Genomic DNA, 25,585 nt, shown 5'->3' on the forward strand with positions numbered 1-25,585 from the left:
CCTGGCCTCCTCTGTGCTGCCGTCCATTTCTTCTTTGAAGGGTTTCATTTCCGGAAGTCTGCCGCCCAACACTTCCTGTTCACATGCTGCCAAAATCCACAGGCAGGGAAGTGTGCTGGCTGGTGTGTGCCAGCTCACGTCAGTGACAGGGACCAACTCCAGGTTGGCTCCGAGTGTGGAAATAGGCTCCTGTGTGCACACAGAAAATACCCATTCTCAGAGCTTAGAGGTCTGCCAGATGCACCCATTGGTGAGTTTGTAACAGCAAATGAGAAATACCAACAGGCACCCAGGACGTGGAGGCAGAAAGCAAACTTTATTTACATCGATGGGTCTGGTTGGATAATTCCTCAGAGAACCAGGCCCTGTCTTTCTGTCTGTCTACAGTTTATATAGGATTTGCAAGCAGGAACTAGTACAGAAGCAGAGCAGGCAGTTGATTGGTTACATACATAAAATCATTCGTACTGACTGGTCTATAGCGAGGTCAAACTCAAGGTAAGAAACATATTTGGCATATGCATCGGTTCAGGGTGGGATCTGCCAAGGAGGACCAGATAAGCAAGACACGTACTTAGAGTGGGCCTCATAGAACATTGCATTCCAGAATGTGTTCAAGCTTGGAGCAGAGATAGGGAGTTATGCTCTTGGTGGTACTAAGAGGTTGCATGGGGAGTTGTGTGTCTGGCAGTGCTAGAAAGAAAATGTGTTTACAATAATCATTCACTACAGAGCACAAGGCCATGGAGATTTTAACTCCATTTTCAGATTAACCCATACCACACTTTTCCTTTTCCAGGGCAGATCAAGTTTTCTCAACCTTGGCACTGTGGACATTTTGGGGTGGGTTGTTTGGGAACAGGGAGGCTGGGCTGTGCATTGAGGATGTTAGGAGCATCCGCAACCTCTTCCCACTAGAGGCCAGTAGTGGCATTCGTTCCCCCAACTGCAAAAACGCAAATGAGCAGACATTTCCAAGTGTCCTCTGAGGGGTGACCGTGTCCCTGCTGAGACCCAGTGGTCTGGATGTCGCCCGTGACCCAGGCCACTGAAGTTACTGGTGTGTTGAGAGGACCCTGACAAAATCGCGAACCTCAAGAAACTGCACAGTCTCATGCATTACCTTAAGTCAGGGTCTGTTGGAGAATTTACTTCCCCTTCCTGGGGACATTTGACAGTGACAATGTCAATGAACCATGTGATCCCCAAAGTATCAACTGCTATGTTATGGTTACACAGCTGGATAGACGCAGGTGCTGAGAGAATCGGGAATCTTGGATTACAACCTAAAGCAGAGTTATGAACCCTGAAACAGATTATGAAAAAGCAATAGATGAAGTGATAAAGAGTTTGTAAGAGGCGGGGAAGATAAAGTGAGAAGGCCCATTCAATAGTGCATGGAATTTCTGTAAACTAAAAATAGCCGGTGAGAAGGCAATCGTGGAAGTGCGCTTAAGTTTTTCCAGCATTCCTGAAAGACATGAATCCTCAAGTTGAGAAAGGATAGTGTGTCTCCACTAGGCTAAATAAAAACAGACTCATACATAGACACATAAGCAAACGCAGGGACTTTCAGGTACAAAGAGAAGTTGTTGGAGGAAACCAGAGGAGAAAAACCAGCAAATGAATGATAGAGGATGTACAACTAGACTGACAGACCACAGACTTTCAACCAACAGCAAAGTGAGAGAAAACAAAAACAGAAATGTCATCAAAGACATGAACTTAATGCTCAAGTGCTGAGTCTGAGTCCATTAGTTACTACACCACTGCTCAAGCATGAGGACAAAATGAAGACTGTTCCAGATGAAGGGCTTTCCAAAGGAGCCAATCTGGGAAGGAATGCAATTGGACCCAAAATGGAGCCAGATCAAGAAGAAATGATGAACAAATGAAATGATGAGCCTGTTGCTAAGGTAAACCAGCCCTGATTGAAATTTTAAATGGCTATCTATGAGTTGCATATAAAAGCTTAAGATGGGAGAGGGCTGATAAGTGCTAAGGTCTCTAGAGTCTGTTCTGAGTCGTTCATTAACTTTAGCTTTTCAGTAAATGTATGGGAAAGTGTAAGCGTAACTTCTAAACAGAAAGAGAAAGAAATTAAAGTGAAAGAATTGCAAAGGAAGAAAGGAAAGTACAATTTTTACTGTCAACATGATTATCCAGGAAAAGACTAAATAGTCATGACTCCATGTTTAAGAATTTTCCAGAAAAGGAGCGCCACAGTGAGAAAACAGTGTTGTGATTCCCGTGGTGAGAGTGAGTGGAGCGTGACCACAGGGAGGCACTAGGGAATTTAGGGGGTGATAAGCAGGTTCTGTAGCAGGGGTGTGGTCACGGTCCCACCATTACAAAATTTACTAAAACTCTTCAGACCTTATACCCGAAATTACTTAAATTGTTTAATTTACAAATTATACTTCAATAATTACAAAGAAAACTCTATCCATTCCGATACATCAGTGACAGTCTTACTTTTTCAGCTCTGGGGATGGAGCCTGTGGTCTCATACATGCTAGGCAAGCACTCCACCGCTGAGGTAGATCCCTAGCCCCAGAGAAGCTTTTGGAAAATAAATATGACTTTAAGTGGGAGTAAATCTTCTTTGTTGAAATTCTCGAAAGACAGTAAGTAAAGGTATAGGCTATGTACATCACTGAAACGGGCCTGTGTTCTAAGTTTAGTGAGTCCCCTCCATCTACTCCAGTTCCAACCAAAACCCCACAAGAGTTTCATGCTCATTTAGGGACCATTAGTTGCTCTGATAAATGGAGAAACAGCCGTGACTTCCCACAGTAGTGTTATTTCTGACTCCTGTTGTGTCCAAAGTGAGGTCCCTTCTGGCTGTGGCTCAGTGTCCTTCAATCTTGTAGCCACAAGTCCTTAGCAGGGAGGCGGCCAGGGCTCCGTGCTTATCTGCACCTGTCTGGAAGCCCAAGGAGTTTGGCGTCTTTTCATGGGGTTTATGGGCTGGCTGGAGGGGTGATGCAGCATTCCTGCTCACATAACGAGGACTAATAGCAGCCAGATAGCTGGGCTATTGACTCCAACTCTGTGTTCAGGAGCAAGGAAACAGGATTACGGCGAACACGGGCTTGTGGCCACTGCAGTTTCTCATGAAGCTCGATGGGCAGATCTTATCTCACTCAGAAGTGTAAAAGAGCACCAATGGACAAGCCAGGTGGTCATGCAAAAAGTATGAGAGGACTTTGATTATATCAGGCTTTCTGTAAAGCTGTGGTTACTCAGATACTTTGTACTATTGTCAGGAAGAGACACGTCTATAGCGGCATACTTTTAGATGTTCAAGGAGAAATGAATAAGTAACTTATTTTTCATCCTTAAAGGGAAAGATTTCCTGTCACATGCTAAAAGGGTGAACCTCAAGCCCGTCAGGCTAAGGGAAATAAACCAGTCACAAAATCACGTGTATTGTGTGATTCCACTTGTGTGAAGTACCTAGAATGATCAAAGTCAGAACCAGCAAGTAGCATGGAGGTGGTCAGGGGCTGGTAGCAGGGGGATGGGGAGTTTTAATGGATAATAGACTCAGTTTTGTGACACTAGAACTTTCCAGAGACTAGTCACACAGCAGTGTGACTCTGTAGAACTCTATACTTGAAATGGTTAAGATTGTTTTTTAAACCTTACCAAATTTTATATTTTGAGTATGTGCAATTTCCTCCCTATCAATTAAATCTCAATAAAGCTGTTTCATTGCAAAGAGATTCACAAAGAGGACGATGGAATAGAGTTCCTGGAAACAGATTTACCAACATGGGACAGCTTGGCCTATGACCCATGTGGCATTGAAATGTGGAAAAGAATAGCACTTTGTTTTGTTTTGTTTTGTGGCAGGGTCTCCCTTTGTAGTTCAGGCTGGCCCTGAACTCACTATGTAGTCCAGGCTGGCCTCGAACTCTCGGTGATCCTCCTGCCTCAGCCTCCTGAGTGCTGGCATTACAGGTGTGCACCTCAAGGCCCGGCCAGGAATAGAACCTTTAAACAGCTAGGCTAATTGATTATCCACAGGAAAAGATAAATTTATCCCCATAGCTTAAACCACGCAGAATAAAATAAGCTCCCTGATGATACTTTTAGAAGGAAATATATAAGACCATCTCTACAACATCTGGGTAAGGACGGTCTTCTTCAGACACACATGCCCAAACACACACACACACACACCCACATACACACACACACATGCCCACATGGAAAAATAGTATCCAGAACATCATGATATTTTACCAATGATTAGAAAGAAAACATTTACTAGAAAACTGGGTAGGAGTGTATGAGCTGGTGAGTCCTAGAGATAAAATCTGTATCACATAACAGAGGCTGAGCAGGAATACCCTGTTTCCCGAATTTATATGATGTGCGCTCTAATGACCTGGGGAGCCCCAAAATCCTGCTGTCTGTGCCCCATCCCAGACAGTGTCATTTTATTTGCCTGTGCAGACTTTTTCAACCTGTGTGCTGTCAACGTGTCAGGCTCTAAAGGTCTATGTATTGGAGGATGTTTAGCTGCCTTCTGATTCCTGTCCACTAGATGTCCTTCATAAATGATTCCCAAGTTGTCTCACCATTTACAAGGTATGAAAAAAAGCCCCTGGTGTATTTCTAGTGCTAATTTCATCTTTAAGAAGCTGTGGAGCAGGGAGTAAGCTCCTCTCTGAGACTTTATTTTGACTTTGACAGTGAAGTCAGTCATTGGATTCTTGGAACAACTGAGAATACTGAGATAGAAGACCGTGGGCTTTAGTCTTAGACCTTTTATAGTATCAGGGAAAGAGATTTCAAAAGTAACTGAGGCCAGAGAGGGTTCTTTTCGTGGCCCAGGACACTGCAAGGGTCTTTGCAACCAGGGTGATAGAACACCCTCAAAATGGAGCTGTGCCGCCCTCATCAGTGAGAGCCATGGGGAAGAGTGCGGGTGGAGTCAGAAGCAGTCAAGGGGATGCTAGTGGCTGTGCAGAAAAGCTGAAGTGGGCAAGGCTGTGGGAAGAGATGGAAAGGACCACAGAGCCAAGGATGAACCTGAGCGCTTAGCAGAGCCCGTGGGACAGAAGTTGGAAGGCCGTAAGCTGCTCTGTGCAAAAGCTGCTAAGGACAACTCAGAATGATATTTTCAGTTAGTTCGGAACAAATGACAAGACTGCATTGGGCCTGTTACTAGAGTCCTACAGCACTACAGGAAGAGACTACAAACAGAGAGACCAGAGGGAGAGAGAATGCTCATTGGAAATGTGTGAAACAAACCTGCTGAAGAGGGAATGAGCTGGGACAGCAGCAGCACACAAATATCATCAAGGAAGCCTTAGCGGTGCCAGTGCAGCATGTAGCCCCAGAACTTGGGAGGCTGAGGCAGGGTGACTGAGAGTTTTGGGCCAGTCTGAGCTCCATGCTGACATGAAGGCCAGTAGCAAGAGCCTGTGTGAAAAAATAGAGGAGAGGAGAAGAGAGTGGCGGGAGGGGGCAGGATGAGAAGGGGGAGGGGAGGGGAGGGGAAGACAAGGCTACCGCAGAAGGCCCACCCTCATTACACTCTTAGGGGTGGGGCTGGAAAGTTCCACTTAATTGTCCACTTCCCTGGATGAAGAGACTCCTGGACTGGTGATTGGATCACGGGGGCCCCACACCATGCACAGATGACTCCACGGATGTTCACAGCTACATGTGCTGTTAGGAAGTCAGCCCAGTGGCAGCGGGTCCCTGGGAGCGTCCCTTTGGAGGGGACATCTCTCACTGGTGCTCTTCCCTGTGCTCTGCTTCCTGGCCACCATGAAGTGAGCAGCTTGGTTCTCCCACACCTTCGGCCCTGATGTCTCCATCTTAGAGACAGTAGATCCTGGACTGAAACCTCTGAAACCGTGAGCCAAATTAGACCTCTCCTCCTCTGAGTTGTGGACGTGGGTATTATGTTTTGGAAAGCGGACCCAACCTCGTCCGAAAGTCAATAGAAAACAGTGGAAGTTTTTCCTCTAAGATCCAGGATTAGGCAGGGAGGCCCACTCTTGCCACATGATTTCTACAAGTGGAATCCTTGCCAGCCAGAGCAGCATGCATTGGGATAGTGCCTTTGAATTGTCTCCCACAGTTTCATACTGGAGACTGTACACAGTGGTACTGAGCACACAAAGTGATCAGGAGGAGACAGAAGGGACAGCACGAGTGTGCCTTTTCCAAGATAACCTCGAAGCATGGCTTACACACTGTGTGGTTACAAGGGAGGGCTACATGCTCAGTTAGGATCTCCATACAAATCAAACCCTGGCCCTCAGACAAGGCTGGCTTAGCCGCAACTGTTCTGGGGTGGAAAAGGGCTATTCAAAGGCCATACCCCTTGAGGATGCAAAGCAAATTTTAAGCTAGTCCAGAATTACCCAATCAGTACTGATATAGATGCCAACAAGTATGCAAACATTAACAAACTCTCAGTTTCCAAATTAGGAGGAAAAAACCTTAATGACATCATGCATTGACCGAGTATTAAAGCTCTTCTAAATGAATGATATTAGAAAAATTAATTCTTCCAAAATTGTACATTGCCGGATTACTCATAGAAGTAAAAAATGCATGGATGACACATTCTGGTTTCTCTTCAGATTCATTACAGGACCTACATTCTTTGAAAACTAACATTCTATTGGAACAAACTAAGGAAATACCATCTTGGAACAACAAGTGAACATTGTCACTCTGCCGTGACTAGGTCTGGTAGAAACTACTACCCCAGGTATCGGAACTTGGAGAGGCCCTGAACTGGAAGCAGCTGTGAATGAAGTTTGGCTGGTGCTCTCTCTCCTTCCTCTAGCAGCCTCTACATGCTGAGGTGCGAAAGCACCCAGGTTGGTCCTGTGAACCTGGGCCAACAAGGCCAGGACTTTATCCTACTGGTTTCAGCATGGGCTCTGGGTCCCACAGGAACTCATATTGCACAGGATCACTGTTGGCCACCTGCTGGTACTCCAGGCACTTTTGCTGCACAACGTCTTGGGTGAGGAGCTCCCTGGGCTCCCCATAAAGAACATGCTGCTGCCCAGCATACAGCTCTGTCAGATCCAGTGCTCCCCAGACCAGACCTCTTCTTCAGTGGCACGCTTGCCTTCAGGATGATCACACCCAGGACAGGTAGCCAGAGGCCAGACTTGCAGGCACACACACGAAAACTGCATATGGATGTTCACAGCAGCTCTCTGGGTAAAGACCAAATCATGGGAGAAAACCAGTTGTCCTTATCTGTGGGAGTGGATAAAAGATCATTAGTCAGAAGCTTATGGTGCATATCTGTAATCCCTGCTACACAGTAGGATGGATGGCAACTTCAAGGCCCGACAGGGTAACTTAGGGAGTCCCTGTGTCAAAATGAAAAACTAAATAAACGGGGCCAGGTAGCAACTCGCTGGCAGAGTGTCACTGGGTTTGTTCCCCAGTACCACTAAGACAAAACAGAAAAGCTCTGTTTTCTATAAGACATACCAAGCCATAAGCGAAAACAACACAAATGTGGTACAGGCAATAATCTGAGTTCATCTCCAGGTCATTATGCTGAGTGACAAAAAGCAAATCGTAAAAATCAATATATATTTCTTAAGTGTGTAATATTCTCTAATGGACAAAATTAAGTATTTGTATGTTTTCCACAGCCTTCGCATTTCAATTTTGATGCATCTGAAACATTAGCTTGTTTTTTGGGGTATTTGCATGTTTTCATAATTTAGATTTACTTATGAATTATACAACTTCTACTTCTGATGAAGATCGGCTGGAAGCACCAGGCCGCCTGAGGACACTAACTATCATACATGTGCACTGGCAGCCATTCTGTGCTAATGGACAGCAAAGAGTCTACGCCGCTCTCTTCTCGAAGCTCTACTTTGAAACTCATGATCTCTGCATTTGATGTTGAAGGAGAGCAAAGCATGGAAGGTGCTACAGTGAGTATCAAGAATGTGGCCTGGAATGAGTGCTATTATTTGAGTCATGCACAAATGGCAAGGCCTAGTCATGTGGTTATTTCTAACTACAAGAACACTTTTATCTCTCCCTAGGCCCAGGAAGGAGAAAAAGCCCAGATACGGAGGAGCACTTGCGGCCTCCCTTGCACTTTACAGAGTAGGTCTCCAATAGACAAACTGGTAGAACTTTTTCTAATACCCCTTTCAGTTCAAGGCTCAGTTTCCAAGGTCAAATTCTGTGAAATTTTCCAAACATTTTCCACATCCTGTCATGTTGTGTTTCTCTTTTTGGGGGATTATCGCCACACACGGGCTAACAGCGAGTGTTTTAAATGATCCCATACAGTGAGACTAAGCACTGAAATCCCCCTACCCATTTTTGGGTTGGGCATTGAACCCAGGACCATGACACAGAGCTACCTGCATAAACATCTATTGTGAATTTGTTATTTTTATTATTTCCAGATTTGGTCTGTCTCAGTTGTTATGTGGCCCTGGGGTGACTTTAGATTCTCTTCCCTCAGCCTATGTGATTCCTGGGATTACAGGCATGCATCACCATGCCTGCCTGATATTTTTCTTTCTTATGATAGTTTGCATCAAATCATACCTGTTTTAGTAGGTTTTTGTCACTGTGACCAAATTCTTGAGAAAGTAAACTTGAAGGAAGAAATTTGTCTTTTGGTTCATGGTTTCAGAGATTTCAGTCCACGGTCAGCTGGGTCCACTGATTTTGGACCAGAGCAATCCCCACAATCCCATCACCAGACCTTTGAGGTACATTTTCAATACAAAATATGACAATACCTTTCCACACATAGCTATGCCATAATTTCTAACACCTTAAGAGGGTGACAATTTTCTACTTCCTATTGACTCATGGTCAAAGTCTAAATTTCTACTATCTTCAGGATGAGGGAACACACCTGACAGTGTGCTACACCCATAGAAAAGAGGAAAAAGTAAAACAGGATTTTTTTCCCTGGGTTGTAAGTCAGAAAAGACACAGTGTTGAATTACTTCTGTCTTTGCTGAACAAAGATGCCACGTCTGGCAATAAAACAGGTTTCATTCTCTGAAGAAGTCTGGGAAGGTCACGAAAACATCCACATGAGATGCGTCACCTGGTGAGTTCCGTGTGCTTTACCATACCTCTTTTCCATGGATGGAGGCTTCATAAGTTACCACAGATTCTTCTAACTCACATTTTGTCATTCTTTAAACCCCTGCCAAAATAACTGCCCTGAGCTTATTGTTTGCCAAATTGCAATGAGGGGAACTTATTACACTTCTCTTTGAAAGAAATGAGTGCTGCCTCTCCATGCCCTTGGCATATTACACCCACCTCAGGAGATTTTAGGTCACCGATCTCAGGAGACATCCTTCTTTTCAGAAACTCCTTGGAGCTCACATGTATAGAATACTCAGTTTACTAACTGGGTTTGATTGCACGGGTAAGCTCAATCGTAGATCTGTGTGATCAGTAACCAGTTCCCAGTATATCATCTGATGAAAGCTCCACTGCAAATGTCACTGTGACTTCCGTGCACTCTCTCCAACTTCAGTATTAGACCTCCCAATGGATGACACAGCAAAAGAGACTCTCCTCAGCAGCTTTCTGGAAAACTACTTTTCGAATGTGGAAGAGACACCCAACAGGGTGGTCATGCCAGAATTTCACTGTCAAATTTATCTTCTAACTGGAACGTGATTTGCCCTCAGAGGAGCACCAGTGTGAAGAAACCAACAAGGAGTGGGAGTGCACTCTGGAAGGGGGAGGACAGGAGATTCCGCACTGTTTCTCCCCATGAGAACAGCATACAACCCTTACAGGAGGGTGTGCTGAAGGCCAGCAAGTCTGATTCCAGTATGAACAAGAGGGCACACTGTAGACAACCAAGAGAAACATGCCATAAGGCAAGGAGTTGGCAAAATATCAGCATGGAGACCCAGGTGGTTCTCAAGAAATCTTGGGAGAAGGGGAAGCAGCACTCAACCAAAGGAATCCCACAGATAAACAAACCTAAAGTTGTGTTTGAATCTGATTTCACCTTCCTGTCTTAATCCTGCTTTAAGTTCATTGGTCACAGCATGTTTCCTTTTACATCCTGAGAGTCATGAAAGGATTCTGACAATAGAAATCAGCCCAGGGACAGAGGTGTAATCCAGGTGAAAGAGGCAATTCTAGATGAACTCAATAAAGAGGTCTCACCCCAGTGTGGATGACCAGATACGTGAAAGAGGACACGATCACACACGCTCAGACCAGAGTGTCAATTGGCTTGGATAATTCCCATCTTCTAGGACCATGTACAGTGTGTAAAGTATATGAAGAAGATGGCAAAATGCCTGGTGTATTTCAAGTTTTTGCTGAAGAGCAGTTATTGCTTTGATTATGTAGAATTCAAATCTACTTTTGGGATAGGGATTTGGCTCAATGATGCTGCCACCTGCCTCACAAGCACAAGGTCCTGAGCTCAATCCCTGGTACCAAAAACTATCTACTTTTATCTGTGTATGATGTAAATACAGGCTTTCTCAGAAAACAAAATGCCATGGGGCCGGGACTATCCAATCAGACAAAAATTATCATCAGCAAGTAAAACAATAATGTTGCGCCCTCAACGTTCAGAATTTAATTTAGGTTTAAGGCTGCCTTCTTCAGTAGTATGATTGAAATCTTGTGGAAATTCAAACTCCTGTCCCTGCTCAAAGTTGTCCTACAATCCAAATCCTGCTTTTATTCATGCCACACCTCTCCACCAAATGTTTGCCCTTACTTATGGCTTGTCAAATTACAAGCGAGATAAGCAACATACAATTCCCTTTTAAGGGGGACCTGGGGTGCACGCTTGTCATCCCTGCACCCTGGGAGGCAGCAGTGGGAGGATAAGTTCTAGCACACCCTGGGCGATGTAACAATTTGGCCAGGTCTTGACTCAAAAATAACAAATAAAATGGGCTGAGGATGTAGCGTAGTGCGAAGGCCCTGGGTTCAGCACACAGTACCTCCCCCCAAAATGTTGCCCTGAAAGAAGTGAGCATTGTCTCTCCTGGGTGAAGGCAATGCATCCCCACCCACACTTGATTTTCAGTAACTAGTCAAAGGAGCATCATCCTTATTCCTCAAAAAACACTTGAATAAAACATGCCGTTTGTGTAGTGATCAACTGTATTGAAGAAGAGAGGAGAATGTCTACCATTTCTGGCACAGGTGAGAAGCCTCTCAGAATTACCCAGGATCAACAGAGAACACTGATAGACAATTTTCACTACAGGCTTCCGGGATTCAAATCTGAGAAATACATTTTGAGAGGCTAGTCCCTGCTCGCCATTCCTTCATCCTCCTCTGACACACAGTCCAGCTTAAACTAACGCTGAGTTCCTTTAAAGAATTTGGTTTTCAGATGTTCCAAGCAATGCTTGTGAGAAAACACTCACACAGAAACGGATGTGGACTTGCCCCCTCCTCCTCCGTGCACGTACCTTCTTTCTACTTGTCCTTGGATATTAGAAGACCTATTTTCCTGTCTCCAAGGCTACTGCTCCTACGTTAAAACTCTACAGGTGGCTTCTCAGTTCCCCTGACCCCAGGATCCCCAGTAGTAGTGCGCTGCTTTCCCAGAGCAGGTACACGATTCAGGGTTGGAGAACACGGAACCAGTATCCGCATTATGCAATTCATTCAGCTTTATTTCTCCTAAACTCGGTAAAGCAGATGAACAAAGCCATTTATAAGTCATTTAATTTTACAGAACAAGACACTAAAAGGAATAAGAAAAGGGAGCGACTTTTATAATTTCTACTTCTTTCAGCTGATGCCAGGTGCATTAAGACTGAGATCTTTCATATTTCCAAAAAAAGTCTATGTAAATTCAATGTGTTGTTATATTCCACATGACCATATAAAATGATGCTTTGAGATTTCATTTTATCATATAGACATGATCATACTAGTTAATCTCATAAATGGAATGATGTGTGAATATTATTATTTGGATATTCAAGATATTGAAACTAAGCCTCTTTTAAATGAAGTAACATTTGTTGAAAAATACAACCTTCAAAAATAAAACACTAAATTGTCAGGTTACACATTGAAAACTAACATGTGAATGATATATTCTGTTTTCCTGTCAGACCCATCCCACCACAGGTACCTATATTCTTTCAATACTAGCATTCTCCTGGAACAAACTATCTACTCTTGGAACAATAAGTGAACAATCCACCTGTCACTTGACTAGGTGTGGGAGAAACTACTGCCCCACGCTCAGTAACTTGCAGTGGACCTGGAACCGGAAGCAGCGCTCAGGGAGATACTGGCTAGTGCTCTCTCCACATTCTCTAGCAGAGCCTCTGCATGCTGAGATGGGAAATGACACGGGTCAGTCCCCAGAATCTTGGCCAAAAACTCCAGCACTTTCATCTTGCTGGTTTCAGCACAGGCTCTTGGGCCCCACAGGAATTCATACTGCAGAGGATCACTGTTGGCCACCGGCCGGTATTCCCATACTTTTCCTTCACAAATTCTTTGGTGATGACCTCCCTGGGCTCCCCAAACAGGAGGTGATCCTTCCCAGAATACATCCCTGCCAGATTCAGTGCTTTCCAGACCTCCTCTTCAGTGGCACGGTTGCCCTTCATGAAGATCACACCCAGGACAAGTATCAAGAGGCCAGTCTTGGGCATGCTCTCTCCATCACTCCGCATCCCATCGTAGGTGAGGCCCAGCTTGATGAAGACACCATAGCAGTGGTTGATGGGATCCACTTCCTTCACATCTAAGCCAAAGACCGTCTCTATGCTCTCACAGGCTCGCAGTAGGATCTGGGGGAAGTACGCCTCATCCTCCTGCATGATAACCTTCAACATATCTGCCTTCCTTATTGGCTCTTTCATTTGATACTTGAGCAGCATGAAACCCACTAAGAAGGACACTTTCTCATCCAGAGCATCACGGGGCACATTCCCAGGGGCTGCCGCAGCCTGTCTGGTACTTGAGATCTGCTCATTACCTTGGCTACTAACACCCTCCTCAGAATTGCTCAGAGAGAAACAGGAATACTGAAGGCCCTCAGAAGTATTGCGTGACTCAGCCACAGGTGCCTCCTCCAGAGTGCCAGGAACAAGAGGATGGCATGAGGAGGAAAATTTCTCTTCCTCAGCCCGGCAGACCTGGGCTGTCTCTAGGCCTGGGGTCTCACTGCATACCTGAAGGTCTTCATCCTCTAGGCATGCTAGATTTTCCTGACACTGAGACATAATGGCGTGAGTGAACGGCTGGAGGAAGGAAAGTTGACAGAGTGGGCAATGAAGAATCGCTACCTAAGGGAGAAAGGAAGAAAGGGAGGATGTCAGTGTCCTCAGCATTAATGCTCAACTATAGTGGCTCTGATGGAAGCTTCTACCAAACACTTTACCTGAGAAGAGTGCTATAAGGCCTCTCTAGACTCTTGTGCTCCTGGTTTCTATGTCCCCAAAAAACCTGAAGGAGCAAGTAACAATCCTCCAGAGGGCACTGCCAGAGATCTGACTGGAGAATTCTCTGGAATCATAGGAGACAGCAACGTTGGGCTCTGTATCACTGTCCACTTCATTGCTGAGGAAGGTGGTAGATTATGTAGGAGATATCATTTGTATCCAGGCAGGAGCGATGACTACTTAATGAGTGTATTTTTACCCCCTCTGACAATTGCAGTGGCCTCCCCAAGACATCAGATGATTTGGTGAGGTGTCGCCTGTAACTCAAACCCTTCCCTTTTCACTTGCATGTCTAAACATAAGGCTAGGATTGATTCTTTGGGAATCCAACTCTTTGTAGTAGGTGATCATTTATATTTCTTGCCTTAGCTTCCCGTGGGTCTTGAGGCCTAACCACTCTCAAGCAAGTCCATATCCTCTATCTACAAAAGCAGCTCTCTGTCTTACTTGCCTGTGAATAAATCAAGGAATGACACTGTGTATCCACTGGCACTTCCCTGGAGTAATTCAAGGGCTAGATGGGAGAGAACACTGTGTTCTGGGGAGGGCCATGCACTTGCTTCAAGGCCCTAATCAGAAGCACTGACAGCATCTACACACTGCCGTCTGCTAATGTGATATGACACTGGCATTTGGATCAAGAACAACTCTCGGGGACTTGGGCAGGGGCTGAAGGGTTAAACTGCATGACAAAAGCAGGCTTGCTCTGTGAGAAGGGAATAGCTAAAGACAAGAATTTTAGATTAGTGAGGCGTGTTGTATCTAGCTGTTGTCATTCTCCTTTCCCCAAGAAAGCTGCCTATCCTTGAGACAGATCCTTGACCCAACTGCTGTATTTCTGGCTTTTTTCTCTTGCACTGATATTCTGAATAAAAGCCAGAGAGTTCTCAGCTTCACTGCTGCTCCTAGGAGTCTCCCTAATACTGGGTGCTTATGGTTGAGAGAGCCCCTCTGACCTCCTCAGTGACTGGACTAAGTCTCATCTCTGAGCAATCCTTCTTCATCGTTCGTGGCACCACAATCCCACACTGTGACAAACAATCCTGACCAAAAACTCCCCAGAAGTACCACTGTGGGCCACTGTTCAGCTGAAAGCTGCCTATGGCTCCCTGGCTTGATAAAGTTGTCACGGTACTTTGGTAACCCTATGCCTGTGGTGGAGTCTTCCCAGGCCTTACTGCATGTCTCCATGTGCATCCTCCACATTTCCTGGGCACCATACACACTGGAGGCTCAACATGCAACATTCACACCTACACCACCACCTCCCTAAAACACCAGTGCATGAAGTGAGCTGGTGAGACTGGGCCACCATGTCCGGATCCTCTAATGGAATGAACAGGAGATTGCAGCCAGTATGTCTATTCTCACTTACACTGTGGAGGGTGGTCATTACTTGGCCCTGTCAAGGTCGACACAACTCTTTACAGTGTGGGATGCTCCTTCTGTCCTCTGAACTGACATTGCTGACTTTGACTAAGTACCTATGTCACTATGACCATTCAGGAAGAGTCAGCAACATCACATGTGACCATGTTTGTCTCCATTTTCCCAAGTGCTGTGGCAAGCCTGAATTCTGTTGGATCAGTGTGTTCTGAGATGTGTGTTGTCATCCTGACTCTGGGGCTTTCCCTTGAGTAATGCAACTTTTTGGGACATACAGCAATGCTTCAGTTCAAGAATACTTCCGTTTGCAAGCAATTTGGTTCTCAAACAAAAGCGTTCAGCAAAACTTTGCTTCCGTTCACAGAGTCCACATCAGGCGACAAACATGACCACAACCATCTTCCCCACACAAACACAAATAGAGCCATCTCCCCCAAATCAGGAAAGAAATCCATGTGTAAACCAAGGTACCACTGTAATATCACTTCTTCAGACCCAAACCTTCACAAGTCTACATTTACCTTACATGAAATACAGAGATATGATAGACTGACTGGTTTACCATGCTTCCAGCAGCTCAAATCATGATGAAGCAAGGAATGATCAGACGCCATCTTCTGAAATGCTGCTTCCTCGGGCACTCAGTCAGTGTTTAATCCTTCCCTACCGAGCTACGGTCCCCAGTTCTGATAACTATCATCGCTTCTGCTAGAAACTGGCCTCACATCCATGAGACAACTGGGAAGGAAGGGATAAGACATCTCATACATCTACCAAACCTGGCTTACCAGTGCTCTCACCAAAGGGAAGACCTCTGCATAAGGGTAGGTAGCCTCCTCACACCTCTTCAGGGTCCTCACTCTGATCTTGGTAGGCTTTCTGACTCATTCTCCAGCTTATCTAGAGGGCCCTCCAAGGGATGGATGTGATGTGGGCCCTACACAGCAAAATACTTCCCTCGCTGGAAGCCCAGGAAGGAAAAGAACGAATACCTCTTCAGGTGATGCCTGCCTGAGACCTCCTGAACTGAGCGCAGAAATGGAGTTGGTTGGGCCCCTATTGTGTTTAGGGGGATGATAGCGTCGGTCCTTGACCTCGCCTTGCTCGCCAGACACTTACTCCTATGTTAACCAGAGACTGCCTTTGATACCAAGACCCTCACTTCCCTGAGAGGCGTGAAAATCAAATGAGAGCATAGAAATTCGGACCATTCCTGCCAGGAGGATCTAATGGATTAATGCAGCCAGAGTGAAGTTTTGAGGGTCCCAAATGTACTAGAATAAACATCTTCCCAGTAGTCACTTAATGTCTACACATTGGCTCCTGCTCCTGTGTGAATCTCTCTCTGTTGGCCTGCTATCCCTTCCTTATGCTAAAGACTCACCTCCTAAAGAACAACTAGGAGGAACTGATGGAATATTACATATGTGTGGCTTTGCTGGGAGCCCTGCCCTCTAGATCACTATGGCCAGGCCTAACTCGCCTTCTCCCATGGATGAGGCAGGGCCCTGAGGGAGGAGAACAGGACACAGGAGGACAGAGGGCGTGGGGGAGCAAAGCCTGGTGGAGAAGAGCACTGGCTTCCTCCCTGCCCATTGGCCAGCCAACCATCAAGCATGACATCCTGCAGACCTTAGCTACTCCCCTGGCTCCACTTACACACCAGCCCCCTTTTCCTCCCCCTGCGCTTCCCTTATCTCCACCACTATAAGTAAATGCTCTGCTGTTGCCTGGTGGTCTTTTTCTCCCATCAGGAGTTAATGCCCCACCTGGCCCCATCCTATATCTCTTTGTCTTTTCTTAATCTCCCACTGTCATTTCTCACTCTGTGGAACCTTTAGCCATGGCAAGGCTTGACATCCCATGATGGACAACATGGATGCACATGGTGGGGCCACCTGTGTTCTGAGCTGACTGGCTGTATCACAACTAAATTCGAGTTCTTACCTTAAATTCTGCCAGAACCTGGGAATTCTCTGTCCGATGATCTGGTCACGCACTCTCACACTGAAGCCCTCACTCCTCTAAAAGAAAACAGAAAGGACACCATGAAGTTATCTGACCTGTTTGTTCCTATCCCACGTTCTTTCCAGAGTGGACCAAAGAGTTTGTGTAGAGGCTCAGGTTGATCCTTTATTTCAGAGTATGTGGTTCAGATGATCTTCTGTCAGAGTGACTGAGTCCTCACAGGGCCTGGGATTTATCCACCTGACCTGAGTTTGCCCTCCCACCATAAAATCTCCTTCCCACTAAAAGCCACGTTGTAGTGATCGAGTTTCTCTTCCAGATATCTCTGCTGAAAACTACCCAGAGTTCCACGTGAACTGTGAGACCACATATGTGCACGTGGGGTCTTTTTCCTTCAGACACATCTTGCTGAAACCTCTGGAAACCCAGCATTACTTCTGTGAACCTGACAAAATCCAGTTGTATGCTTTGAACAAAACCTACATTTCCCTGAGAGGTCAGAAGGAAATGAGACATCTCCTCAGGCTGTCATCTGTCCTGTTGGTCTCCCAGGACCTTGCTGACAGCAAGGGAAGAGCTTTTTGGATCCTCCTCTGCCTGCTACTTGTTATTCTCGCAACCTTCACATGCACTCTGAATGTGCCGCCTGTTATCTATTATCAGTCAAGACTCCAACTTTCTCACATAGCCCAGAAGGGATTTTTGAGACACCTCAGGCACGGGACATCCAGAACAGACCACAGGTCCTGGATACTGTGCTGCACTCTCTGCTTTGGGGTGGGGGATAACCTTAAGAATTCACTCAAGGTCCCCACCTGGGGTCCTTTCAGGCCTCAGAAACTGGATTTCTTTCTCTGAAGACACGATGCTGCCTACGTATGACTAAGGCCTCACCACCTTTAGATTCTTTAGGGAGATGTCTGTGGGGAACTCTTTCCTCCACTGGTGCCCAGAGACTGGGGACTGACAGGAGGGCTGAAGCTCAGTCCTTTGGTCACAATTCTGCAATGATAGCTTAGTTACTCAAAGAGGTTTGGTTTTGTTGTTTTCTGTTTTCTGTACTGGCCACTGAGCCCAGGGTCTTTGCATTGAGATTCATCTCCAGTGCTTTTCAATTTTTTAAAAAAATTTTGTGACAAGGACTTGTTAAGAGGCTAAGACCATCTCTCTGGGCTGGCAATGGCCATCCTCTTGCTACAGCCTCCCAGATTGTTGGAGTCACAGCCTTGCGACATAACACAGGGTTTTTTCCTGCCCTGCAGTACTGAGGATTGAACCCCAGCAGGCCCTGTGCACTTATGGGCATTGTTAGTTTAAAGCCCCCCAGCAGCCTTACTTCTACTCTATGTTTAAGGCCTGCTCACTGCTTCATTCCATCCCTCATTCCACTTCCCAGCCCAAGCTCTATCCCTTACCCCAGGGATAAAAGCTTCTGCCTTGCCTCTTGGGGCCTGGTGGAAGTCTACTTCAGACTCCCAAAATGTGACTCTACTTATGCTACTAATTCTGCCTTGATCAGTAGTCTCTGGTTCTTAAGTCTACCTAATATTTGGTGCTGAAACCTGGGAGGCCTTTGTGAGGGGACCAGTCAGTCCACAAGGCCACCCTTGCTCCTGTCATCCTTCCACACAACACCGGCCATCTTCTCTGATCCAGGAAGTAAACTCCTAGGAATCCAGTGAGTCTCTGGATCTCCTCCAAAGGTCCTTGCCCCTTCCTTCCATCCATCTGTCCATAAGTCCTGTTACTCGATCTTGGTCCTCCCAGGCCTGGGGCGCTGTCCTCTTCCCCTGGTCCCTCAGGAGATGCAGGACACTGGTCTCCTGCTGGTGGCCACCATTTCCCTGAGATTATTCAAGGACACTTCTGTCTCTATGGTTTTTCTTCCTTTGACCTGGAGACCCTATCCACTCTACTCTAGGCAACTCCGACTCAGCCCTCTGACTACCCGAAGACTCACCTTTGTTTTAGCTTTTTAAAAATCAAAAAACCCTCTACCTGGGAGGGGGAACTATCAAACCAAAACAATTTATGACACCTTTGAATCCCAAATACTTCAACATTTAAATACCTTTATTCACCACAAGGTCAAGTGCTCAGAAGTGCCTATACAGACATGTTGCCACCTTCTCAGTCATCCTTCACTTTGGTAATCCTCTACTACATTCCAACTTCTCCTTTGTGATCAATCTACATTTGACTCTAATTCTCTCCTCGCACTTGAATTTGATCTCTCCAACCATCCACCTCCACCCCCACATGTCCCTCAAACTTCGGCCCCTTCTTCTTCATCCTCACCTTTTCCCTCCCTCCCTTTCTTCCAGTCTTCCCAACTCTACCATCAGACGTTTCTTCTCATTCTACCTCTTCTCCCTTTCTACCACCCTTTTGCCCACCCACTGCCCACTTTCGTGCACACCGACTCTCTCTTAAACCACAGCCTCTGCCAGCCTCTGCCCTCATTCTCTGTGAGGTGGCAGAGTAGAACACATTGTGCACATCCATGATCCCCTTTTCCCTCCATCCTCTCCCAAACTGAAAAACACTTAGGATCCAAGGAATTCTAACTTCTCATCCACTCCTATAGGCTCAATTGGCAAGATGTTAATTTTATCCTCATTTCTACCACCACCCCTGAAAGAAGGACAGGCATCTGAGCCTCTGCATGGCTTTCTCAGACTCTCTCCACGTGTGAGGCCCTAACCCAATGTAGCTGACATTCCTGACAAAGACCCTAAATGGAATTATCAGGCTGACTCCCCTAACTTAAACAATATGTCCCTTTTCATCTCCCATTTGATAGAGGTAAAGAAAAACATGCCATCTAAAGCAGTAAATTATGATAAAAGTCAAGAAATGACTCAAAAACTAGATGAAAATCCAGCAGCCTTTATGAACAGATTCACAGAAGCCATTCTAAAATGGACCACTCTAGAACAGGTCCCAGCTCAGGGAAGGAAGCTCCCCCACTGCCATCCCAGGCTCCTAGGGCCAAGAAGGTGAGCCAGTCCCAGCACCCTGAAGGAAGCTCCCGGCCTCCATCTCAGGCTGCTAGGGCCAAGAAGGTGAGCCTGTCCCAGCACCCTGAAGGAAGCGCCCGGCCTCCATCCCAGGCTCCTAGGGCAGTGAAGCTCAGCCGGTCCCAGCACCCGTAAGGAAGCTCCATACCTCCATCCCAGGCTCCTAGGGCCGAGAAGGTGAGCCAGTCCCAGCACCTGGAGGGAAGCTCCCCACCTCCATCCCAGGCTTCTAGGGCAGTGACGCTCAGCCAGTTGCAGCACTTGGAAGGAAGCTCCCCACCTCCATCCCAGGCTCCGAGGGCCAAGGTGAGCCACTCCCAGCACCCGGAAGGAAGCTCCCCACCTCCATCCCAGGCTCCTAGGGCAGTGAAGCTCAGCCAGTCCCAGCACCCAGAAGGAAGGTTCCCAACTCCATCAAAAGCTCCCAGGGCAGAGAAGCTCAGTGGGTTCCAGCACCCGGAAGAATGCTTCCCCGCTGCCATCCCAGGCTCCTGGGGCCAAAAAGGTGAGCTGGTCCAAGCACCTGGAAGGAAGCTCTCCGCCTCCATCCCAGGCTCCTAGGGCCAAGATGGTGTGCTGGTCTCACCACCTGGAAGGAAGCTCCCTCCGCTGCCATCCCAAGCTCCTAGGGCACAGAAGGTGAGCCGTGTGGGCGCCAGAAGCACCCCCACCCCACAATGAGAAGACACATAAGCCTCAAAAACAAACTTCCGGATCACCTACAGCAACCCCAAAGGGAAACGAGATGGAACACTCTGATACTCAACCACCTGGACTCTCTGAATTGGCAACAAAAGAGGATCTGGGAAAAATGATGTCAGAAATTATTACTCAGATAACAGCAAAGATTTTGCTCATGGTGCAAGACATGATTAATAAATCTAGAGAGGACACAGATAAAAAAATAGAGGATCAGAGGAACATGATGGAATCCCAACATAGGAAACAAATGGAATCCATAAAACACATACAAACAGATTTCCAAGAGATTAAAAACTCCATCGAAAGTCTGCACAGCAGAATGAACCAATGTGAGGATAGAATTGCACATATAGAAGATAAGATTGCAATTAGTGAGGAGGAAAAGAGAAATTGCTTAAAATTGTAAGGGAACATGAGAAATCAATCCAGCAGCTGCTAGACGATGCAAAGAAGAATAACATAAGACTGATTGGAGTCAATGAAGAAAGAGGAGAGAGTGCAGATGACATAAAAAAACTCTTCACAGAAGTGATGGCAGAAAACATCCCAAGGAGGGGAAAAGAACTTGACATAAAGATATCTGAGGCATATAGGACTCCAGCTAGCCTTAATCAAAAAAACCCTACACATAGGTATATAATAGTTAGGATTCCAGAAATCCAACAGAAGAATAATATTCTACAGGCAGTGAGAGAAAAGAAACAAATCACATACAAACGAAAGCCCATCAGAATCACAGCAGACTTCTCAATGCAAACCCTCAAGGCAAGAAGAGCTTGGAGTGATGTATTTCAAGCCCTAAAGGAAAACAGCCTCCAACCCAGATTGATGTACCCTGCAAAACTATCTTTCAAAATTGATGGAGAAATAAGATACTTTGATGATAAAGAGCACCCCAGGAACTTCATGAATACCAAACCGGCACTCCAAAAAATTTTAGAAAATACCCTAGGAAAAGACAATGAGGATCACAACCCCAGGAAACCCAGCAGAATGAATCCACTGGGCGTGACAAATTAAACGCAAAGGGGGAGAATCCAACCAAAAGAAAAAGTCATGACAAGGCTTTTAAAACTTTTGACTTCATCTCCCTAATGAGTGTATAATTCAATCTTGTTATTGTACTGATTAGTATTTTTCTGATTCTAGAGTTGCACACCTTTCCTCGTGCTGTACTGGCTATTTATCATCTTCTTCTGTCTACTTTTTAATTGGGTTGTCTATTAATGAGCTGGTCATAGGTTATATGCATTGGAAATATGGTCTGTTTAAGGACTACTTTTCATTTTAATGATGTCATTTAAAGTTCTAAATTTTGATGGAATCTCATTTATCAATTTTTTTCTTTTATACATCATGTTTTTTGTATCCTAGGTAGTTCTTGCCTACCCTAAATTCATAAACATTTTCCCTTATAATTTCTTCTTAAAGTTTTATACTTTTAGGCTTTCATATTTAGGTTCATAGATCCCTTCAAGTTGTTTTCATGTATGGAAATAAAGGGTTGAGGTTAACTTTTTATATACAGATACCAGGTGTTCTAGTGCCATTTGCTGAAAACACTATCTCTTCCTCGGCTCTTGAATTGAGTTTATATTCTATAAAATGCTAATGTTAAATAATCTTTCAAAAGTCAGTGGACCATATATATGTGGCTGTATTTCTAGATTCTCTGTTTTATTCCAATGATCTATATGTCTGTCCTTACACCAACACTGCCTTGATTACTGTAGCTTTAGAAGAAGTCTAAAATTAGGTACTAAACGTCTTCCAACACTGTTTTTTTTTTTCTTTCTTTTTACTTTTCTAGGTCCTTTGTACTTGTACATAACTTTTAAATTTCAATATCCAATTCTTCATTTATAGGAAGTATACATAGATCTGAATTTTTATATATACCTTGTCTTTTCTAATCCTGCTAAATTCAAATACAAGTTCTAGGGGCTCCTAGAGATTTCTTAGTATTTTCTCTGTAGATGATCATTTCATCTACATATAAAGATTTTACTTCTTCCTTGCCAATCCTATCCTAATTGTGTCATTTTATTGCCAGACTCTTTTGGTTGGGCCTAGGTTTCAAAGTTTAATGGACAGATAAAGAGTAAGCATATCTGCCCTTGTTCCCCACCTTAAGGAGAAAGCATTGTATCTTCTCCATTCATAGAAGGTGTTCTCGCTGGAAGTATGGAGTACATGTCTTTGATCTGTTGAGAAGGTTCTGTTCTACTTCTAGTCTCCTGATAGCTTTTACCATGAACAGCTGTAGAATTTAGTCCAATACTCTTTCTCCAACTAGTGACAGGATCATATGGCTTTCTCCTTTCCTCTGTCAAAATGATGACTTTTGGGGGTGGATCTTCCAATGCTGAACCAACACTGCCATCCTGATAACAAAACCACTTTCTACATCCTGCCAGATCTGACTTCTAAGAGTTTGTTTTGTTAAACAAATTTCTATCTATGTTCGTACTTTTTCTTCTATTATCTTTATCCAGTTTTAGGATTAGCACAACGTTGATTTCCTAAAATGAGGGGAGAAGTGTTCCTTCTTTTTAATGCTTTAATTGTTTGATATAACTTACCAGTTAAAATGTATATGAGCCTGCTGTTGTCATATAGGTAGGTTTTCAAGCTAGGAATATACTTTCATTAATAGGTGCTAGTCAAATTTTATATTTCCTCCAGAGTTAGTTTCATTGATTTGTCTTCCAAGGTACTTCTTAGAAGTTGTCAAATTTATTTCAAAAAAGATTTTTGTAATATGCTTTCTATATCCTTTTAAATTCTGTAAAATCTGTGGTAATGTCTTCTAGATCTTGATATTGTAATTTAAAAAGTGTATAATTGATATTGTGTAATAGGAAGAAAAGGTCTAAAGGAGCAGGGGAAGTGGGAGGAGTAGGGGAAAGGAAAAAAGGGAAAAGAAAAAATATGAGAAAAGGAAAAAATGGAAACAAAGTCTTTGCAAATAGGGAAGGGTGGAGGGGTGAAGGGAGGGCAGGGGAATGGGGAAAAAAATAAGAACCAAGAGACTCATGTGATGGTACAAGATCCCAATGATGACTGTAACTGTATTTTATACCTGAAATGTACCAATAAAGTTAATGGGAAAAAAAGAGAACTGAGGCAGGGTACATTTTGATTTACAAAGGTGTAGCTTCTCCTTTCTATCACATATCTCTAAGCACAGATTAATGCCAGGTGGTTAGTGTTGTCCACATCTGAGTATTGCCACAGTGTGTGACTTGGGTTATCTCTTACTTACCAAGTTTACAATGAATTTATATTTATATTTTATTTATATGTATATGTATTATATATTATATATAACATATAATGTACACAATATATAATACATGATATATTGTAATATATCATGTATTATATAATATACATATGATATAATACATAATATCATATATATTATATATTTATTTTATATATTTATGTATATTTACTTATTCTTTATTCATACTTATATTTTATCAGAAACCATAACGATCTGGTGAAAATGTGTACAAGTCACACGTACAAAAGCAACTGTGCCATTAAGAGCAGTGTTCGATTTCAGACCACTGACACTGGTTTTGCTTCTGTATGAGATGGATTTTTGCTGCCATCTTGTAGAGAAATGGAATAATGTTTCAAAATATAAACAAAGTACAGATTTGCTTCGTTTTTTCCTTGCTACTACTCTAGTTGACGCACCTTGCCGCCATCTTGTGGACAAATGGAAAAGTGCTTTTCAAAGTAAACTACAGATTTTTCTCTTGCTTCTCCAGTATTTAATGTGCTTTGGTGCCATCCTGTGGACACATGGAAGAATGCTTTTGAATGTAGAGTGAAAGTACAGACCGGTTCTTGACTTATTGATTTAGCATATCCTGGGCCGGGGATTTAGCTAAGTGGTTCTGGCTCCTGCCTCGCAAGCGGAAGGTCTCGAATTCGATCCCTGGTACAAAAAAAAAGCATATCCTGTATAATTTTTGACACTAAAAATCAATACATGCTTATTAAATCAAATATATAGCAACCAAAAGTAAGAAGAAAGTACACCAGCACATAGTTTCACTTTACCGTTGACTCCAGATTCTGAATTCTTGGCAAGGGTGTCATCCAATTCACAGTGGCGTTTTTCTTTCAGTACAAAGTCTACTTTTCTGCTATGTGAGCGCCACCCTGGGATCTTGTTCTGATACTTGATTCTTGCTTTATTTACCTACAATCGGTCTTCTTTATTTACACAAGGAGCTAGGCGTTTGGCTATGTTACCTTATCTTATTCCCTTTAGGTGTTTGTTTGATCCTTTTCTTTCTCTTTATCCACTTCAGTTTTAAAATGTTTACATATAATGATCTTGCCACAATTGTATGAATATTGGCATAGTATACATTCCAATGCCTTCCTCGTGCATTTGTAAGTTTAATAGATATTTCCTACTTGGCTTTCAGAAACTCATCATTTTATAGCTTTCCATCAATGCATTAAGTAATCATTTCCATTCCCACCTCAAGAACACCAGGTGCCATTCAACTTTTGCATCAAATTTGTGCCAGCCTGAAAGGTCAAAAGTCATATTTGATTATTTTTTTTATTATCAATTCTGCCATTGCTCACAAGATTAAGTCTTCCTTTGTACTGGAGAATGAGCACAGGGACTTTGCACTGACATCCCAGCACTGTGATTTTTTCTCTTTAGGCAGGGCCTTTATAAGTTGCCCAAACTGGTGATGCCAATGAGGACAGAGGTGAGAGCTGTGATGAGAGAACTCTGGGGGCAGCCGGTGCTCAAAGTCACAGCCATGCCCAGGGGACACCCCAGGGAGATGCTGCTGCTGCCTGGGCAGGGAGGTGACACTAGAAAGCCAGCGCGAGGGTACTGGTTTTTTAAGAAAAAGAAACTTGATCAATACGTGGACTATGAATACGTAAATGAAGTCCACTTGTAATTTCAGCACAGTTAATTCCTTAGCCCAATCCCTCCTCACATTTGTTCAGCTTGTACTTTTCCAGGGGGACTCATCCAATGTACATATTAGCTTGTCCTTCATCCTTGCTCTA

At 44.3% G+C, this 25,585-nt stretch overlaps 1 protein-coding gene across 1 annotated transcript; it reads right to left on the bottom strand.

The window, feature by feature from the left end:
- Positions 1–26: 26 nt before the first annotated feature.
- LOC147828139 (melanoma-associated antigen B16-like) lies at positions 27–21,904 on the bottom strand. The gene is given in 3 exon segments (XM_087211059.1): positions 27–12,476; positions 12,479–13,292; positions 16,782–21,904. Coding segments are annotated over 2 exon segments (990 nt in total). The 5' UTR covers positions 13,230–13,292; positions 16,782–21,904; the 3' UTR covers positions 27–12,237.
- Positions 21,905–25,585: the final 3,681 nt, after the last annotated feature.

Source organism: Heterocephalus glaber, unplaced genomic scaffold, assembly GCF_053883595.1.
Source record: "Heterocephalus glaber isolate CG9 unplaced genomic scaffold, H.glaber_assembly_v1.0 deba00001276, whole genome shotgun sequence".
Taxonomy (NCBI): Eukaryota; Metazoa; Chordata; class Mammalia; order Rodentia; family Bathyergidae; genus Heterocephalus; species Heterocephalus glaber.